Below are 22,100 nucleotides of genomic sequence, written 5' to 3'. Positions count from 1 at the left end.
GAAATTTGTTGTTGTTTAAGGGTTCACAAAATAATTTATATTGATGTTCAGCTGTTTCTGAACTTCCCTGTTTGTGAACCCCTCACCTGTAGGAAAAAAATGACTACTTTAAATTCCCTATGAGAATTATGGCTCTCAAAGAAGTGTTTTGAAAAGATATTATAAAGAGGGAATAGGCCAAGAAAGAAGATGAGAAGCACAGCAGAGATAGGAAAATTAAGTGAGAAATTAAAAACGTGATTTTACTGCTATCACTGTTTCTGAAAGTCAAATTAGACTAGAGGCTTTGGATAACAGTGTATTAGTGAAGGACTGGTTATCCTGCACAGCAGCGTTCAGCCGGGCGATGAACAGTCTAGGACAAATTAGGAGAACAATAAAAAGCTTTTAGAAATGTTAAATTCTAGTATCTGCTGCATACTAGTGAAGTATTAGACCAGAGTCCCTGTTTTAAACATTGAACATTATTATAATCATGAATCAAACTAAGATTATGGCTATTTTAACAACAAATATCTTTCTTAGCTGAATTTGGAAAATTGATTACTACTATTTCAACTTAAAAAGGAAAGGTCACAATTTTTACTTCCATCACCTTTGTCCTTTTCAAGTACTTTCCTACTGAAGCTGGTGGCATAGAACAATATAAAGGCTGCCTGAAACTTTCCATTTTTAAGACACTAATTTGTTTTCTCATAACATTAACAACTTGGCTAATATTTTTCATGGCAGGAACTTGCCTGGATAAAATTTTTAACAGAACTTTTGTCTAAACACTGCCATTTCAGAAATACTGGCAAAGAAAGGTGCTTTATCTTTATCAAAATAATCTAGCTACCTCTTTGAGAAGTTGATGCTTTCATGCACTCAGACCAAATATGCCAGCAACAGGAGACCTTTATTTTCACACTCTTAGACTAGACTAAAAATCTTTGCAAAATCATAGTTCACCCAAGTTCAGCATGGATCTGCTACAGACTCATGGCTGAAAACTTAAACTCCTGACCATACACAGCACGTCTGAGATGGTTGATTAAGGTTGTGCCTGCAATTGAACTAAAGTGTGTCATGTCAAAAACAGACTGAAACTGCTGTCCAAGATTCCACCTTGTGTTGGAAAGGCCCATGAGGCAATGAGGAAAGGAAGTTTTCTATTTCAAGTGGCAGGGAGACAAAAGCCAAACACAAGAAGTAGACTAGGGAGAGGGGAAAGAGAAAAAAGGAAAACAGAAGGAAGCGAGAAAGGTAAGACAAAGGAGCCAACAAAGAGACTGCAAGAAAAAGTGGCAAGCACTTTCAGTGGGACTGAGGATGAGAAGAAAGCAGATCTGAAGAAAAGTTAGGCTGCAGAAGGTGTATGTGACTGTGGGGCAAAAAGACTGAATAGTAAGCTGATGATGGGAACATCACACAGTACAAGTAGAAACAGAAACATACTTAGGAGGGAAGCAGGAGATAAATGTTGCCTGGAAACTGGGAAGGAAGAGATACTAGAGGAGAAACCAGAAGGAAAAGATACTGGACTAACTAGGCAAGGAGACTGAGAATAAGAAACCAGAAGAGCAAATTAAGGCAACAGTTGAAAGTAGTCTCAAGCTCTGAGACCAGCTCTACAGGCTCTGGCTCAGTGAACCATATCAATGTTAATACAATGCTACATGAGGGACTGCCATTTTTCCATCTTTCAGTGTTTCTTATTCAGCTAAATTACTGCAGCTTAACAAGTTACCACAAAGCAGCTGAGCTGCATTTTCACACACAAAACAAGCAAAGCTCACAAAACACAGAAGTTGCATTGGCTTACTCCTCTTCCCCCATCCCTATCTAATGCAATTCCTTTACAGTTGTTACAAGCCAGAAGGCGGCATCTGGAAAGCTGCCACAGTTATCTAATTCTTGGCTACCTGTTAAGCTGCAGTGACTTATCATCATGTACCTAAACCTTTAAAATGGAGTATGAATAACTTGATTATAAAAGAACAGAGACTGTGAGTACATACAGTCATTTATATGGTATGTTTGCTGCTTTCAGCCGTTACTTTGTTCAGTCATTCAAGCTAGAACATGCTCACCTTCACATTTTTTGCAGCTATTTTTGCCCCCTGCAAAAACTGAAAACATAGGGCAAAATGTGTTCTGCCATCTATCAGTCTTCATGGCTATATTTTAACTGAAATTCAACATTTTCAACACGCTGATGGGAGTTACAAAGAAGCTAAAACCATGGCACATAAAAAATTAAACTTTTAATTTGCCTCAATATGCATGAATACCAATTGTTGAAGTGCTCATTTGTGAAACTCAGTTCATATATACACACAGGCCAGAATTTAAAAAAAAAAAAATAAATAATCAGGAAGCATTTTTTAAGTGGCTATTAGGGCAAGTACAATTTATACTTGGCAGAAGGGCACTTTCAATATACTTTTATTCTAATAATACGATGAAAAATATTTCAGGTTTAGATAGCACCTTTCATCAGCACTTCTCAAACTGCAAAAGCATAGGGTTCTTGCTTCCCTCTGCAAACTACCATGCTAATTAAATTCACCCTGGATACTGCTCCAAGATTTCAGCATGTGCTCTCTGTGCTGAGGGCTTTGGATAAAGCTCTGTAATTGACCTTTGCTACAAGAAAAAGGCTTAATCTCCTGTGCCAGAAAAAGCTATGCTGATTTTCTTAAGTAGATACACAACTGAAATTTGTGTTCTATGGAGGTTCTTCAGATAACACAGGATAAGAACTTTTATGACTTATATCTATTCTATCTAGAGACCTTAAATAGTTGCATGGTATTAAATATATATATTTATTATGACTATCTACCACTGTAATGAAACTGTCCCTAGAGTGAAACACAGCTGCTAAGGATTCACTGAAACCTTACAAATAGCTCTGGACAAGTTATATTATGTAATATTGGATAGCACAATTTTGTAAATAAAATTTACTTGCTGTAAATTAAGGAAAAATTAAGAAAACCTACACTACTGAAAAGCCTCAATTTTTTTTTTTTTTAATTGAACATGGCATGTTTCCGGTCTCCTCTTTAAAATCAGATACTGGACAGGATCAGTGTAAAAACCTGATTTTGGACTTCCTAACATTAGTTGTGTTAAAGTAAATAATTTTTCTGGTTATTTTATGAAAATTAACACTGACAAAAAAACTGTGTTGGTATGCAACATATTTGATGTCACTAGTCACACTGTTACCAAACAACTACCATGACTTAACACTGAAGGGTGTGCTTTTCCTTCTGTTTTTTCTCCCCCATATATTAGGCCATTTTGTCATTTTATAAAAGTTGCTTTCTTTAGCACTAGTTTTCCTTAATTTTGCAAAGAATTGTTAGAATGCATAAAATTCCCCCAATTTCTACCCATTTGCAAAATATGCAAGATCAAACATGCTCCCTTGATTTCATTAAAATATTATTAGCAATAAGAAGCAATTCAGTGCTGTAAACTTTGAGATTAATAGCAAAAGGCAATTTCTTAAAAAATGTTTATCTCGCTTTACTAAAACTGAATTTGAAATATAACAAACCTACCTTGCATGTTTAAAAACTGTGAATATGAAATTTCTGCTTTAGAGCAGAAATGTGACAGAATGATTTTTTTTTAAATATAAACAGGTTGGTAATATTTAGGAGTATCTGCTGAAATAATTAAAGGCCCCAAACATGCACAGAACTATTTAGCTTAACTGTAACCAAGATTAAACCTGCTAGAGCTAACAAGGACTATTCTTTGGTATTAGGTATTTTTGTTTTATAAATCCTTTAAAAAAGTTATGGAAACAAGCACTTTGATATTCGATCAAATTTAGAAAGTCATAGGCTGTAAGAAAATTAGGAATTTTTCTGATATAATTATTAAAACAAAAGAATGTATATCTTCACTATCATCAATTGTTACTTTAACCATAGAATGAAGACCTTCTTGAATACAAAAGCAGCTTACAGAAACAGTAACAAACTTCTGGGGCACAGTTCAGTGATCAGTATGGAAAAGTATTTTGGAGATTCCTGTGACTACAAGATACTGTTCAAAAATGCATCTTCTATACAGAACCCAAGTAAATTTTTAAAACTTCTTTTATTTCTCCCTCTAATTTGCTTTAAACTTACGTAATCAATTTTTGCATTCTTTTTAGAAATGTATGTATATATATGATGCCTGATACAGATACATTTTTTTGCTTAGCACAAAAGTCTCACAGAATGTCCTCACTATATTAACAACCTACCTGATGAGCCAAATCCACCAAGTGCAGAGCCGATAGCTGCTCCTAAAGAGCTGCTACTTCCAAAGCCAAGAGATGTGCTTCCTGGTTGGCCAGGACCATGTGAAAAAAGGGAACTGCTCTGGGAGTTATTGGTCAAAGAGTTACTGCCATAAAATGAATTGGATTGTAGGCTACTATTTGTTTGCTGTTGCTGTTGCTGTGGCTGGGCACCAAGTGGCCGAAATAGACCGTTCGTGGCTCCCGCGAGATTGTTTGCTGTTCCTCCAGCTGAAGCAGCTGCAGCTGTAAAACACACGTTTTCAATCACAATTACTCTCTTGAACATTGCTGACTGAAAATGGATTATTCAGAACTAAATTGTATTTTCTTGAAGCCCTCTTAAAACAAGCAGAAATTCACATATTAAAGGACTAAGAGACTTAATAGTATTATACAATCTTAATTACTCAAAGAAAAAGGGTGAAGACAACACATGTTTTAGGCTAATCAAGGCTGCAGAACTGTTAATGTAATTGAGGGAATTTCCAGTGTAAACATGTAAGATTACTGTTTACTGAACTTTTTATATCCAAAATTGCAGTAGCAGAATTGCAGCTAAGAGTCATTCAAAGACATCTTCAGCTACTGTCAGAAGCAAGTTCTGCACAGAGAAAGAAGCAGATAGATTAACTTAAAATCTAATTTTCTGAACAGATTAAGTTAATTAATCCAGGATTAATATTCTAGATTTTAATTTAACAAATGCAATAAATGGTTCAGTAAAGTAATACTAGATCTTACAACTGGTAAAAAAGAGGGAAACTAGAGAGTTTTGATAAAACTAATTCTCCTCTTTTGCTTTCCATTCTATACATAGCTTTCTCCTTGCCACATTTTTCAGGAGAAAAGAAGTTTCATGAGAAAAGCATAGCAAGGTTCCAGGGCAGTCCATCTTCTGCCAGGCCGAAGCAATGAAATGATGCTACCTAGAGGACACCATTTAGGGGATTGATGAGAAGTGCATGTTATAATGCATGGGGAGAGGAAGGAGAAAATGTTCCTATCTGACAAGTAACATTTGCAGAAACATGCCTGTGAATGTATGGGAACAGGACTGTAAATTCCAATTAAAAATGGAAAATCCCATCTGTGAGAAAGAACAGAAGACAGAATAAAAAAGCAAGCACGCACAGTATATCGCTCACAACTAGAAAACTTCACAGATGCACAGGAAAACACAATGTCAAATATTAATCAACATTACTGTTAAGATTCAATAGAGAAGTGAAAGAAACTTCTGTGCAGGATTAAATATTTACCTGCTTGTGCTGCTGCAGAACTGATGAGCACAGGAGTTGAGGCCACCAATCTGACCGGTGCACCAAGGCCAGTTCTCGCTCCAGGGCCTACGACTAAGGCACCAGTCTGATCGTAATAAGCAGTGGGAGCCAGCACCTGGTAACCTGCACCACACAGGAGACAAGGATCAGTGCTACACACAGGCTCATGTCCTCTCTCCTTGAAATATTCTAACCACAAACTACAAACCAGCATTCCTGCCACAGTCTCTGACTATCAACTGGACATCAAAGCAAATGCAATAAAGATCATAAAATACTGGGATAAAATAAGGTTTAGAAATGCTTCAAGCTATATTTTACAACTAAAATAACTGCTAAAATTAGTAGTCTAAAGTTGAACTTACTGTCAAGGTTAAAGTTTCTAACACCATAGTGAGAAGGTACAGGTACAACACAACTGGCAGATTTGAACCATTATCAAATCAATTTCTTTCAGTAGTTTAAAATACTTTTCTCTTGTACTCCTCTGCATATGGAGAAGCTCTTGAGACGAGTACAATTAAAAGGCTAAGCTAAATGCAAGTCTGGCAATTCCACACATTACCTAACCACACTTCAAGTCCATCTGCAAAAAACACATTAGGAAAGGAATGCTGTGTGTGCAGGAGTACCTTGGACCAGCCAGTTTCACAGGAATAAAAAAGACTGTAATGCAAGCATAACACTTCATTCAGTTGACAGTTAAGAACTGGAATTGATGAAGAAAGGGAGGAGGAGTTGAAAAAGAAGAAAAGCAAGCAGTTCGAAGGAATACAGGATACAATATATGAATGAGGAAAAGCAGAAGATCCAAAAGAAAGCCAAGCAAAAAAAAACCAACCCTTTATTTAGAACTAGAGCACGAGAATTAATTTTAAAGCTCTTGACACTTTATTTTGAGGTAGATGAATTGGAATAAAAATCTCTCAAAAATGGAAGACAAGCTACGACAATCTAAGAAAGGATGCTGATATTTAAAATACAACAATTTCTAGTTGTTAGGTTGAGTATTCTTATGAAGCAATGAAATAAAACCCAATGGAATTTCAATATTCCTCCCATGTTCAAATATATACTAACAGTATTAAGAAAAAAGACAAGATTGCAAAAGTCACACATCTATTTTTGTTCTATGTAAGAACAAAGATTTTGCATTCTATTTTAAGTCAGCTATTCCCATCAGTTGCCTTGTATGTTCAGAACTAGGTCTAGCAGATTTCTCTCTGAAATACATATGGACCTGAACATAACTGGACCTCTGATTTAAGGTGAGTACCATAGTCACCAGCCTTCCAAGTCATATTTTCTCATCCTCAATTTCTAAAACATCTCTGATCTCCTCTGCCTAGATACAATCCAAAAAAAGAGGTGGAAACATCATCTGCCTTCTGGCCTGGTGGGTGCAGTGCTCTGCAGGGAAGATGGATACACAGGTCCAAATTCTCACACACTAAGATAAGATAATATGAAGATATGAAGGAGACTCAGGCAGCACTGAACAGGACAGGAGCAATGAAAATCCAGATTTTTAGGTTCAATTCACAGTTCTGGAAGTGAATGCATTATACTGGTTATGAAAAATCATAATTGCTCTAATTCTAAACCTGTTTGTTCTCACTGCTCACTACTCGCTTTGCATTCCAGGCACATCTACCTTCTCTTTCCCACCAACAGCACAAGAAGACAACTGCCTTCCACATAATTTGTCTGAAAATTTGGCCAGTTAAAACCAACCAAAACACATTCTTACACTGAACTAGATGGAAATACTTTGCTAGAGGTGCCACTGCCTCTTCCACCTACAAAAACGTGCTCTGCTCTACCCCTTCCACTACTAAGAAAAGTTGCTACATTCCCAAGGTAGGGAAAGGTGACAAACTATTGTCTGTTTCACTGTAGTTCTGCAGATAACACAAAATATGGGATTAGTGACACAGTACAAAAGCTCATTATAATAACACAGGTTCCTGCACACATTAGCCATGTTAATTACTAATACCTACATAATTTCTGCTTCTACTTGTAGCAGGTTGAACTGATATAACATGTTGGTTCTGCTGTTTGTTTCTGCTGTATCTTATAAAACCACATTTTCAGAACGCAGAATTCGCTAATGCTTAGCAGTATTTACTCTGCCCACCTACCCTCTTCAAATGCACAAACCTAAGGATAATGCTGTAACTGTTGAAGTATAACTGCATAAAACACCCACTGATTTTATGTTTACACCCTTTCACTCATCTGAAGCTAACATACAGCTTTTTATATGACTTCAAGCTCACAATGTAAACAAGCCTATTTTCCAATGCAAAATATCTGGAGGGAGGCAGGGGAGATAACTTCCACTTTGCATCAATTAAGTTTACTGAAATTAATACTAATGCATTATTATCTAATTAATGTTGGATTTTCTAAAATAATTTATTCATATGACTGCTAAATTTAAAACCTGAAGCAATTTGCCCTTGCTCTTTACATTACAAGATGACCAAGCCCTCTTGATACTTCCCTGACATTATATGAACTTGTGATCCACCCACAGACAGTACATTTAAAATAAGTCATGATAAGCTAGGTCAGTAGCATCCAGATACTGCCACAGAAGGGTAAAGATATGAATGAGAACTGATGGGTTCATTTCTGTTTCCAATTTCTGAAATACATTCTGAACCAAAGTAGGCCTCAGCTTTCTGAAATCTACCACAACAAAGCAATATAGGACTGGCTATTTGTGAAATTGCTAAAACCTTGCTAAGTGAATCTGCAGCCTCAAAGGTATAAATTTTTTTGCTTTGATATCAAAAATAAGATTTCAGAGAGACCATCCAAGATAAAATTAAATAACTGAGGAAGAGCTCTCACAACAAACTTAGAGCTTCTCCTTTCCTTTCCACAATTCCACAAATTGTGCCTCATCCCAGAAATCTGAGCACAAATCTAGAAACTTCCCCTGCCTTCTCTCATATCAGAGATAAGGTGATGACTTGGCAGATCTCTTCTCTAATTCCCTCTCTTCCTGTTTCAGATTTTATTACCTTCCATCACATAATCATCTGTCCCTGTGGCTGTGCAATTTCCCCTCAAAATTAACAATTATCAATCTTACTTCAGTGCCTTCATATTCAAGTTCTCTGTGGTGTTCCCATGCAGTAAGAAAACTAAAACATACTGTTTCCTAATCAGTTCCTAATCGCACCTTTTATTTTAGAGTTCAATTGCTCTATCTATACTGTCTCTGTATCAGCAGGGAATGTGAAAGTAAACAATCTAGTTTAAAACTCTGGTGTTTTGCTGAAATGATTTCTGAATGTCTCCAGAAACCAGACTCTGAAAAACTTTTTGATTCTTGTCACACAAACCTTGAATATACCTACAGAATGAGAGGAAATGAAATCTGTTCTCTTGGCTCATGCAGCTCATCCTTAGTACTGCCCTTATCCATCCAGCAGTGCAACTTCCCTCAGTGATGACATCCAAATATATGCCAGTTTGCCACTTGTCTCTACACAGTTTAACAGCTGTGACACTCCTTACTGCCAACTCAATTATCTGCTCCTTTTAAAAATTCCATTCTCTACCCTCCCCAATTCTCTTTGTCCAAAACCTGAACCCCTATAACCTTTTGCTTGTACTGAGGAAGACATGCTCAGCCTTATCTCTGCACATCCTCACAAAAATCAAATTCAGAACTTACTATCCAGGTAGTAACCCATTTATACTTTCTGTAACCACTGTAACTTTGCCTACACTGTATATCTGACACAATGAAATCTGACTTCTATTTCATACTTCTCACTGCAATGTCACACTCCAAATTCCTCTAGGTAATAAAACCAAAAAATGCTATGCCAATGGACAGAAACTGTTGATTTTAATGCTTTTTACTTGGGTGTTTTTTCCCAGACTACTCACTTTACATGTCCACCTGCAAGCCAGATGCACCATGACAGCTTTACTGTGTGAGCTCCATAAAACCAAGTTGTATCTGACCTAGCCAGTGCAGTCAGTGGAGCCTCTGGTGGGATTTGGCTGACCTGCTGTTACAGACATCTATTTCTGGGTAAGCTGAGCAGCTCTGCAGTCTCTTTACAGCAACTGCACAAGGAAGATCTCCACTGACTCCTTAAGACAGCTGAAGTCTCAAGCAGACTCCCGACTTTGGATGATTAAGTCAAGTCCAGAAGGTGCCTGTGATGAGAACTGGTTCTACTCATAAGCAGAATGTATACTAATTGCCCTATGAATTTGGGAATACCCTCTGATACTTTCTGCACACATATATGAAGGCAGAAACACTCTGTTTTTTCAGAATCTTTGTTATTGAATGACTTGCTCAATATTAGGATAGGAAGAATTTAAAATGGTATTGTGTAACTTCAATGCAAAGTACACTTCACATTAAGTGGTTTTAAAAAAGAACCTCAAGTATCACCTTTTATCAGCCTTCCAGCACCCAGAGGGGCCTACAGGAAGGCTGGAGACTTTTTCCAAGAGTATGAAGTGATAGAACAGGAGGGAATGGCTTCCAAATGAAAGAGTGCAGTTTTGCATGGGATATTAGAAACAAATTCTTTACTGTGAGGGTGGTGAGGCAGTGGAACAGTTGCCCATAGAGGCTGCTGCCATCTCATCCCTGGAAGTGTTCAAAAACAAGGGTGGATGGGGCTCTGAGAAACCTGGTCTAGTGGAAAGTTCCCTGTCCATGGCAAGGGGTTAGAACGAGATGATCTATAAGGGCCCTTCCAATCCAAACCATTCTATCCTTCCATGATTTCTGAAAGGAGACCTAACAGTACCATTATGTGAAAAAGTAACCTGGATTTCAGGCCCCTTCTCTCTGCACACAGAATGAGATAGGTACCTTAAGTGATGCAGGAATACATCTTCCTTAACAGCTAACAAAAAACACCTGAAACATCAAATTTCAAAATAAAGCCTTCAAATAGTTGGGATAACATGAATTTCATCCAACATAAAGGCTGTGACAAGGAGAAAGCAGCTAAAATAATTTCAAGACAGCAGCACGGACAAGCTGATCAATATATTCTGATTTGCTGGTTCACAGTGAAGCAAACTACAAATATCCTTTCTGTAAAGAGTATTTAAAAGCTTGAAACTCAATTTGGACCTTCATATTCTTGTAAAACATCTTAGTCCATTGAAAAATGAATTACACACAAAATCTTGTTTATTACAGGTGTTGCTCAGTGGTTGCTATCTGGGATTCATTGAATCACATTTTGGTATCTAGGTATTATTTAGTCATCCAGATTCAATTTTATAGTAAGGTAATAGAAAAAGGCATCTCTAGAGCCAAACTCACTTTATCCTAAATCAGGAAACTAAAATAGAGGCAGACAAACCAAGAGTAAAAGTTCCTATTTCTCTTTGCTTATAAATGGAGCCCAAGCATCTCTCTCAAGAAGAGCTGAAGTAACAAGATTCCCACATATTTCATTTCCTCATTTTATATTCTTCTTAAGCTAAAAAGAGGAATCACCAGCACTCCTGAGTCACTACAAATCCATCTGATGATGACTGAAAAAATGTCTTTATATTTTCAGCTCTATTCCCTGTAATAGTGTGGTTGGTAAAGCTTAAGTCAGTTGCACACAATTCCTATTATACAACAGTCTGAAATATATTCAGAAGAATGAAGTTCTTCTCTGGCCATCCAGGCTTGAAGCATCAGATGGGATAAAGCAGGAGCCTACAACAGAAACTGAATAAAAAGGCTCCCGCCCTCATGGAAAACCTTTTAGGACTTGTGGAAGAGGAAAAAAAGTCTTCCAGTACCTTCTTCAAAGGACAGGCTCTTACACTACTGAGGTTATGTATCTGACCACTCAGTATTACTTTCAATCATCCATCTGGGTGGGGTTTACGGGTTTTAAGAACTACTCTTAAGACAGCTACTACTCCAGATCCAAAGAACTAACAAGTAACCATAAAAAATGTACACCACACCCCCTCTCAAAACCAAAAATTTTATAGCTAAGCCTTTGAGGCTTGTGCAAAGATGGTTATAACATCTCTTACATGCCTTAGTGTTTGTACCCTTATTCACTGCTTCGGTGAGGTGCAGAAGTACCACCTGGCAGGTGGCAGGTACCAGGACTGTACTTTGATGATTCCTCATTTTTAGGAGAAAGATGCTAAAAGCTGAAGATAACTACTGCATGAGAAGAAATAGAAACTGCAGTTATAAAAGAAAACAGACAGGAAAAACACCATAGCCAGTCTGCTCTGCAGCTAGAATCAAAAACGTGCTAATGGGAGGCCAAGTGCACGATGCAGCCCCAGAGCACGTAGTGAACGATTCTGGCTCCAGGCTGCAGGACATCTCACAGTGGTGTCGACAAACGAGAGAACTTGCACAGGTCAAAGGAATGGATCAACATGATTTAACTCAACTATGCAAAAACCTTAACCTTCATAGTGAGGAATGGCCAAGTATACTGAAACTGCTCTTGCTCAGGTAACTGTACCAAACACTTAGATATTGAACTTCAACCTAACCACTCCACAACACATGAACCACTTCTCAGGAAGTCAGAAGCCATGAACACTAGAAGAATCTGAGGCTCCAACATTTGGAATGTTTCTAAGCATTTTGTGATCTTCAGATATGATCAAGCAGTAATTTTTAAAAAATGTCTTAATTTTGGATTCTGAATTTTAGATGATATTATGCCCCCCAAAAAAGTTATTCTAGCAAAACGCAATACTTCCTGTTGCAGAGGAACCAGAGAACAAATGACTTTTAAGACAGCATGTAGTTGCTTCACTATATATGAAATTACCTTGCAAAAATCTTTATTTCTTGTGCATACATTTACAACAGCAAACACAGAGAAAATGTTCCAAATAACAAATACTAGAGGAGCTTCTTGTGCTCTAAAATGACTGTGCCAGTATTTTAAACCAACTGAATAACACAAAACTATAAAACTCAATTCTAAGCAGCTCATTGTAAATGGAACAGCACTTTGTCAATCTGTTACCTAAAACCACCAATATTCTTACTTTCTGTGAGTCTCTTAATCCACTGATAACATACATACCTGGCATGCCTGTAGCAAGACCCTGACCAAAAGCCAAAGCTGGATTTGCTGCTGCAGCTGCTGCAAGTGACTCTGCCTGCTGCCCTTGCTGCCCCTGGTTGGGAGTGAGCGGGCGCTGAGTTGCTCCAGCTCGCAGGACCTGGAAAAGGCCAACACAACACCCCTTCCTTAAAAGGTAAGGAAGCCAATCTATTATGTGCTAACAAAGGTCTAGAACAGTTGCTTTGAGCATCTGATGCCTCACAGCCCTGATTTTCACTTTGGGAATCCCGCACCTCATTGGTTTCCAGAATATACACATACAAAGAATAAAAGGTATACACCATTTTGTTGACCAGTGAGACCATAAAATATCTGCCCTGCTTTGGACATCAGGACTCAGGTATCTTCCATCAATGGTAATGAGTATACAGGAAGGCAGAAAATCTGTAAGAGTGATACATTTTACAACCTACATTATTTATTAACTGAACACCTGACCTTCCTTGATAAACACATTTGTTGACATTACTTCCAGGCAATTGAATGATTTAAATCTGAGTATTTCAGCACTTGTAGTAACTTGTCTAAATAATTAACACTCCATTGCCAACAGTGCTGTAAATAATGCACCCACTAAGTTTTAAACATTCACATAACACTCCATCACCATGCAACACAGGCATATTTTATTATGTTCTGACAGCACATCTCCAGGAATCTGATTGAAAAGCAATCTAAATTCTTGCAACTACTCTATTCCTCTTGGTTAAAATCAGCTTTTTCAGGTTCGAAATAAGCGAAAAATACAACTCACAATATATTCCCACAAAGAACTGTATATGTTATTTGCATAAATCAGTATTAACTTTATAGAGAAAACAAAAAGAAACTGCAGAGACAATATATATTCAGTTACCAATGCAGGTCACTGATAAAAAACAATCAGTAGAAAGAAATATCCACTTGAACATAAAACAGTGATGAAACCCCTGGAATTAACGGTATCTCAGACTTCTTAAGTTACATTTCTAAGAATGGCATTGAAATTAACCATACTGCTGGTAAAAAATTTGAAAGGCTTGCATTCATTCAAGTGTAAAGTTATTGTAAAATTTGGGGTTTTCCTTTGTCAAAATTGCCATTCATTTATACTGAAAACTCATACAATAGTTTAAAAATGTATCCAGAGGAACAATACAAAATTAGCATTTTTCAAGAAATACTTAAAGAAACTGAATTTTCAACAGATTGTTGTGACAATTGCTTAGTCTTGCTTCATCAAGACAAAAACACCATATGGCACATGGTGATGCTGCAATACAATTAATGTCACAGAAAAATAAGCTGGGCAATCCTTCCTTCCTGTGAAGCAACAAAACTACTGGTAACACCTTTATTTCCCTACTTTTTAAAGGGACAGAAAAATGTGTAACATTCAGTCTTCCAGCTAATTCATGAAAACACAGATCTGTTTTTCCCCAAGCTTAAAAGGAATAATATCCTCCTAAAATTACCCGAATGTATCTTTTCATCCCTTTCTGTCAGTTTTCTAAATTAAACTTTACATTAATTTACTACACAGGAAGCATCACCTACACACATAATAAAAACTGGAAGAAAGGAATCATTTTAAATGCTTGTTGTTTCAAGAACCGAGACTGCAAAATAACTTTAACATGGTGTGAGACAGTGACAATGAATAAGAAAATTGAGAGTTTTTAACATTCATTTATTATACAATAAAATGCAACATCTGAATGATGTACAATTTTCCAGCAGCTGACCCTTACACACTGGGATGTTAAGGTAAGACAGCTCTGCTTTTCATGCTGAACGTACCGGCTGCTGTCCCTGCTGTGCCTGGGAAGCTGCTTGCTGATTTGCTGTGGTATTTGCTGCTGCAGCTTGCTGCTGGAATAAATTGGCTGGATACACCCCCCATGGAACACCATAATACTGAGGTGGAACCACAGCAGGACCTAAAACCAGAAAGCATGATTATTCCATCTAGTGCAACTGCTTAAAATACTGTTTGTAGCATCCCTCATTGATCCATCTTCTCAGTTACAGAAGAGAAATCAGTATTAAAAAGAAAAAAATCCCACAGTAGCTAAAATGACACATGAATACAAATGAGTGAATTTTAAAAATTCACAACAAGCCATATCTCTATGAAAAAAAGAATTCCCTTGTGAGACTCAGATGACAAAGAAAAACCTTAAAGCATTCAGAGTCTGTGTACCAAAGAACATTCAAAACCAGTTTTTATGTTGGAAGAAAAGATCATTTCAGAACATCATAGTATGAACAAAATTTATCCTCCTGATAGTGATGTACTGAGACTTTGATAATCTATGATTCCACCCTTCTGTATGATGCCCTTGCTTATAAACACTATTGCCTGTGCCTCCCCTGCATATACATGATGCTCCTCAAAGTGGGCACACTTAACTCTTCCAGTCTATTGCTGAGGAACCTGTAGAGGAATAATCTCTCTGTATCGTAGGACTGTACATATAAACCATTATGTATACATGTCTTTTAGTTTTCTCTACTGCCTTCCCGTGAAACACCATGTGGAAACAAAGGAGTGTGTTTTTTTTTTAATGGTATGCACACGTCTGAGCACTAGCTAGGACTGGAATACTCAGTCATGGTGTTGCACAGTGGTATCTAGTAACTTAAGAGATCTTCCTATGCTTCACTGTTGTCTGGGCCTTTTAGCATGCTGGAGACCATCTTTATTCTCATGCCTACTGAGAATGAGAAAAGCTAGAATTAGAAAATTAATGCACTGAGTAAAAATATACAAGGAAAGGCTAGCTGTCACATCTTTTGAAAACAATACATACTGTCAAAGTCAGATTCACCTTATTAAGGATAAACACTTTTAGAACAGAAAAAAAGCCCTAAATTTTGTATATGGAAGTCCAGCAGCAAGAGAAACTTGGAATCCATATATAACAAACTGAAAATCTTTCTATTGTAGTAAGAATTTTCAAAATGGCAGTATTCATTTTTTTACAAGTCTCTCCTTCCCAGAACTACATTTGCAGAGAATAAACAGGACAGATTTCAATGTTTTTTTCTCTTTTTGTTCGGTTGCATTATCAAGACAGACACTTGCAGTGTTCAGTTACCTGCCAGGGTAGCTGCTGCAGCTAATCCAGCTGCGGTGTACGGGTCAGTCCCTGGAGGAGCAGCGCTGATAATGTAGGGGTTTGGCACAAAAGCAGCTGGGGCCAAGCCTGCGGAGAACACGCCTGCTGCAGTAACAAACAGAGCTTCATTACAGCCAACATTCTTAGCAAGCACCATCATATTCACACCACCCAAAACACACAGCCTATCTGTTAAAATCAGAACTGCTTGTACTTTGGAAGCTCTTAAGACCAGGTACATAAGTACATAAATCAACACTTCTATGTCTTCTCATCAGTCCTTTCTTACTAATCCCAAAGCCTAACAGCTTTGTTTTGTAAGACTCCAAGGAGCTTTATCTCATATGCGTCTATCCATCCTTACACAGAAGGGATTATTCAAAGTGGAATTTATCTTGCCCAACTTTACCTATCTGAAAGTTAAACTAATCTTGCAAGTCATCTAGTGTGTGAAGTGAATCAGCCAGATGAAATAAACCACCTGCTAGAGACAAAAATCTCTTCACTGACAATTAGGAAAAAATGTAACCAGATAGTTTAAGTCAGACACCTAGCTTTTAAACAGCCAGACATGAGATGCTAATCTTACTTCCCAAGAATCCTAATTTGATACAGGAATTGCAATGGAATTCCAACTGCAGAATTGACAGTTGCAGAGACAATTCCAGAAACTCAGCAAACAAAGCATCACTACCCAGAGTTTCCCCAGTCGGTCGGATTCACGCACTTTATCCAACACTGAGTCAGCAACTGTTGCAGCAAGCAAGGCACATCAAACTATGTCACTCTTTCCAAATATTTCTTGATAAATTTCTATTAATATGCACATGAGAAGAGGCTGCATTTTAAAGAGAAAAATTTCAGCTGACTACTCAGTCAGCACTTCATACAAAGTAGAGGCTTCTCCAAAGTTTAGAAGCCAAGGACAGGACCTGTAGACTCACACAAACATCTCAATCTGCCATGCTTCCAGCTGTATTTGTGAAGAGCTGTCACTTTTCAATCCCAACTATAGGCTGCTGATCCCAGTCTAAGCAGACCTCACAACCCACCTAAACAACAAGCTGGTGGGAAAACTTATTTGCAGGAGAGCATGGACACAAGCCACTGGAGATAGTTCCTACTTCTGCCTGCCCATCTGATCCTGAGAATCCTTTTTTTCTCAGAGGAGAGCCCAGTGGAGAAGGCAGAAATCTTTAAACCCCAACTACCTCCCTTCCTTAAACAAGGAATTGCTTCCATGTGTGTTCCAACCTCCCTCCCCTAAACACCAACAGCTTCTCCACAGTGGAACATAAAATTGCTGTCACTGAAATGAAGGCTCCTTGATGAGTTGCAGCACTTGAAGAACTTGGTGTATTTAACTAACTCACTGAACTAAAGGCACTGAAAAAATGCCTGCTAAAGAATTAGCTCATTAGGGTACCTGCAAGAAGAAAGAGCTGCTTAAATGGTGCCATTAACAAGAAAAAATTAAAACTTAATCAACACAACAGTATGATTTCAAAATTCTACTGTGCCATGGTTTTTAACTGGATTACTAAAAATATTAAACTGCAATAGAATCTTAGAATTGCTTACTGGATTTTAGTATATAAAGCTAGTGTTTCTATTACTGCTTACAGCAGTAAGCATTTTTAACTTCTACTCCCACCAACATTGAACTGTTATGCTACAGAAGCAAAAATACAAGTTTTATTTCTTTGTATACAACTGTCCAAAGGGGGAGATTTACAACAGAAAACATCCACTAAGGACAGTACAGTCATAAGCAGTCATTCTGAGCAGTTTTCATGAGAACCATTGCAACGGGCCAAGTGATCAGTATCTATCTGAATGAGAAGACAGGGTAAATTGAAAGGAGTCTATCAAAACAACACACCCACTTTGCCAGGGACACTTGCTGCATTGTGCAGAAACCTCACCTATGTGTGGCTGCTGAGCTGCAGCCAGTGCATATTGCTGCTGCTGGGCTGCTGTCAACTGCTGAACGGTCAGAGCATTAGTCCTCTGGAAAAGCTATTGGGAAGAAAAAAAAGAAAAAAAGGATGCATTTCAGTTTTCCAAAGTCAGGGCTATAATATACTTGGATTTGCTTACGGAAAAAAAAATATGTCAAACCAAGCTTCCGTAATAGCAAGTTACTAAACTAGAAAATTATGCAATAATATTCTTCTACACTAATTATGCAGTTATTTGCCCTTGACTAAGTCACAGACAAAATAATATTCAATGCACTGCATGTTGAAATGACGGATTATCAAGAGGACAATCAACAACTTAGAGGATCAATTTTCCACAGTCCATTACTAACCTGCTGCTGAGAATTGTAGTCAAAAAGTCCTACAGTAGCTCCTGAAGAGTCCATTTGTACCTGATTGCCAGGATAGTCAAACTGTAGAGAATCCAGACCAACTTGTTCCATGGCATCTAGATTCTGATTTTCTGGATTTGAAAATTCTTCTACCAGAGGCTTGTGGGCTGTAGGATTGGGAAGTGGACCTAATCCTTCTGTGGTGCTGGGATTGGGGCCCAGGCGTTCAGCTACTTCTGTTGGGGAGGCTTGTCGACTTCCAGGGGTACGACTGTTCAGAAGGAATTTAAGACAGACTCTTCAGTCTTAAATAAAGCTGTCCATGGACAGAGAACAGTACTTCTACTTTCAAAGCAGCTCTGAACTCAAGAGACTTTACAAAGGGAAGTGACAGACTAATTTTATCATTTTCAACCAGCATGCACTGATGGCTCAAGATAAAGGATGCATTTAACTCTAAAGCATAATTTTATTTGGTTTTTCAGCAAGTTTAAGATTGACTACAGAGCTCTTCAAATAATTTGTGAGAAAAACAAACTGATTTGTGAGGCTGTTTTGAGTCAAATGGAGTGAACTGTGGTCACCTGCGAATTTTGGGATGTCTCTTTATTGTATTTTGGTAGTGATGTGAAAGGTACTGCAGAGAAATTTAAAAAAAAGAAATGGCTAAGGGCATTTCATGCCAAAGAACAGAAAGACACAGCAAAATTTCAACTGGAAAAGACAAACATACAATACAGTAACCATTTTTCACATCTGAAAAGCAAGCAATATATTTTTACCTTGAGTAAAATGAAGTAATAATCATTTCATTTAGCATATGACTAAAACATTTCATTTCCTACACAACTGATTTAATAGCGTATACTACAGTGATGACAGGTGGGGGAAAAGGGTTCCTAATATAACCCTGAATAGAATATACAGCATCAAAGATACAGTATTATATATAAAAGCTGAATTCTTTTCTCATCTGACTGGCAGTCTACAGGGGACTTTTTGTACACCTATAAACATCTATAGGCAAACTGATGAGGTGAGATGTCAACAGAGTAACATCCTAAAGAGATTCCCAACACTATCTGGTTAGATTTAGGACACACCTTGAGTGGTATCCCACCTTCTGTGGGAGGCCATATTGTTTAGACTATCAATTTTTACAGGCAAAAATCCAAGTTAACTTCTAAGAAAGAGTTGTGTGAGAAAATCTATGATCCACTAACATTATTGTGTTGGCAGAACTTTATGATTATATATTGTTTCTCAGGAATTGCAGAACTTGAAGTTTAGCTGGTTTTACTTGTGAAAACTGGGCTCAAAAAGCAAATGCCATCTTGCAGGAAGAACCTATGCTTATTCCAGCAGTACAGTGCCAGACCAGTCTGCTGTACTGCTAATTCTAGGTCAGAGACACAGCCTCAGTACTACCTGTTCTGCTTCCTCTTCAGGGCTCCAGAGCCAAAGTATCTGTTCCTCACTGAAGCCCATGTGTAATGCAAAGAAATCTACTAGCACTTATGTAATGGCTGATAACAACACTTAAGTCTGTACAGCTAGAAATCAGCCTTTTAGGGAGTTTATTGCAGCAACACGGTATGATTTATTACTCTGGACAAAATATGTCAAAGAAAGGAAGAGGTTTTTGCCAAGAGGTTTTTTTAGTGTAAAAAGCAACCCCATGAGGATTGCATATAACATGCTGGCTTACCATCTAAGTATCCTAGCAAGCAACCATGTCTTGCTGAAAACTTGAGTTTAAAGCCATTTAATATTCCCTATTTTTCCCAAGTGAAATACAGCATAAACAAAGTGAAGAACAAAAGGAAGAAAGGCAGTTATTTCAGTACATACTTAGTTTAAAAATGCTACAAGTACAATAAAAATACAATGAGGAGGACAGGATGAAGTTTCTTTGTTAATACTTATGGTTAGCTAATACAGGTTGCTCCTTACATTGGTGCTGTTCTGTTGCTATAGTTAAAGTTGTGTCAATACTTCAATTATAAACCTCAGTTTGGAGGGCTCTATACCACCACTTTATATGGCCCATTTCATTTAGAAGGCCTTATTTTTTTATTTTTCTGAGAGGTTTACTGGCTTTGGATGCTTTTTTGCATTTGTGTATTTTTCAATAACTTCTCTCTTTAAATAATACAGAAGGTACTTCACAAACACCTATTTCAAAATTGAAATAGATACTGGTAAAGAAAAGCAGGACAGAAGTTATTCTGCATTTGCTATGGGTAACTTGGTAATTTGTTTATTGTGTATATTGCAGCACACAACTGAAAGGAGCCAATGTGAGCTCTCTGGTATGCTTGGAATTGTATTATTTTCAATGATATGGCTTGAAAAACAGACCTCAAGAATCCCTCTTTAGTCTCAGGTAAACACATTTTTAAAGGGTAGGAAATACTTATGTATGGGATTCAAGCATAAATTTTATTATACTTGCTCAGTAATGAACTAATGAAACCACAACTATCTGGTCATGTTTATCACATTAATATAAATTTATGAGCAGCACTCTAGTTCTCTATCTTTTTAATTCTTCTGTATGACACTTACAAATGCATCACAGTCATTCAAGCAAGAAGGATCAGCCCTTAAAAAATACTCAATTTAAAATGCAGTTTAGTGTTAGAAAAAAAACCCAGACTGGCTGTGCTGTCATATATGAGTTGACTGTTCAAAAGCTTGAGCTTAGTCCAATCTATTTTTCCCTAAAAAAACAACCAAACCGCAACACCATTCCATGGGTGACATATAATTATATAAATAGGAAAATACATTGCTCCACCTTAGTCAAAGATATGGCTTCTATAAAGACTTATGGGGAAATGATTAGTTGTGTTAGGCTGTGGTATCCACTAGCAAAATCAGAAGTTAAAATTCTGTATGACTTACTCTCTACAACACTCAGATGTAAAAGAGCATTAAAAAGAAGCAGAGAGAGAAAGAAATTTAGTTTGACATTAAAAGGGTTAAAGTTTTCATCCCTCTTTAATGCACCACATTCAGAAGGTACCCATTTACTTTTAATAGTTACTATGTTAAGATGAATTTGTCTCATGAGAAGTGACACACACATTAATGACATCCTAAGAAACATGTGGCACGGTGGGAAAGGGAGGACTTGAGAGGAGAAGAATCAGTCTGCAGCTGGGTAATGTTTAAAGCTGACACACAAACCAGAACTGTAATAATGCCCTTAAGAGACATGCTTGTCTTCTTGAGAAACAGTTAAAAGCTTACTTAAAATCTTTGCAATCGGCATCCATTCCATTTGGCAAACCTCTGCCATTTATTTTAGTAACATCCTCATCATCTCCTTGTTTAAGATCTCTGTTTTTGTCCTCCTCAAATGGAGAAGCCTTGCCTTTCTGATCTCCTTTCTCAGGTCCATCTGTTTCAGCATCTCTAGTGCCCTGAGGAAAAAGAATCTGTTTGATTCTGAATATTGAACAGAACACAATAGGAGCACCACAAGGTGACCTAATTCTACACTACAGTGCACGTAAACAACACAAACAGTTTGTTGTCAATGAAATTGCATTTGGTGGGTCACTTGATCATCAAGTTTCAACCACATGCAATTAATAACTGCCAAAATGTGAAAAGGAATGCCAAGATTTATAATGGAAGAGCTAACTCAACCTTAACTATAGCGGTGCTGTTAAAGCAGTAACACTTTGAATTAGAGAAAAGTTTATATTATACAATTAAAACATCCAGTTACAAAACAAACCCACATGAAAACATAGAAGATCTAGAATAAAGCTCATCACACATTATAAATTAAGCAATTTGCAGTCTTTCCCCTACCTTTAAATAAGGTTTTTAGGAAAGCACTTTAAGACAGCTATTTAGTTAAAATTCCCAAACCACTTCCCTCTTCTGCCCCCTCCAACCAAGGAAGACAGACAGATAGCAACTACTTCCTTCTAAAGAGTTAAAAATTAAAAACAGACAAAGAGAACTGAAAATATAACCATGTAACAAAGACCA

At 37.4% G+C, this 22,100-nt stretch overlaps 1 protein-coding gene across 10 annotated transcripts in view; it reads right to left on the bottom strand.

The window, feature by feature from the left end:
- Positions 1–22,100, bottom strand: part of PUM2 (pumilio RNA binding family member 2) — a 68,607-nt gene that overhangs the window by 17,848 nt on the left and 28,659 nt on the right. For 6 of the 10 annotated variants that reach the window (XM_074538046.1, XM_074538041.1, XM_074538043.1 and 3 more), the window contains exons 5-12: positions 21,348–21,520; positions 18,093–18,363; positions 17,704–17,797; positions 15,758–15,883; positions 14,457–14,596; positions 12,636–12,774; positions 5,551–5,694; positions 4,253–4,534 (exon numbers count right to left, since the gene is read on the bottom strand). In XM_074538046.1, coding sequence (XP_074394147.1) covers positions 4,253–4,534; positions 5,551–5,694; positions 12,636–12,774; positions 14,457–14,596; positions 15,758–15,883; positions 17,704–17,797; positions 18,093–18,363; positions 21,348–21,520 — 1,369 coding nt within the window. The remainder of the gene's footprint in view (positions 1–4,252; positions 4,535–5,550; positions 5,695–12,635; positions 12,775–14,456; positions 14,597–15,757; positions 15,884–17,703; positions 17,798–18,092; positions 18,364–21,347; positions 21,521–22,100) is intronic. The other 4 variants (XM_074538042.1, XM_074538044.1, XM_074538045.1 and 1 more) reach the window with 2 other exon arrangements.

This window comes from Zonotrichia albicollis, chromosome 3 (assembly GCF_047830755.1).
Source record: "Zonotrichia albicollis isolate bZonAlb1 chromosome 3, bZonAlb1.hap1, whole genome shotgun sequence".
NCBI classification, from domain to species: Eukaryota; Metazoa; Chordata; class Aves; order Passeriformes; family Passerellidae; genus Zonotrichia; species Zonotrichia albicollis.
Note: the sequence above shows the minus strand (reverse complement) of the source record. Positions and strands in the feature narration are given on the sequence as shown.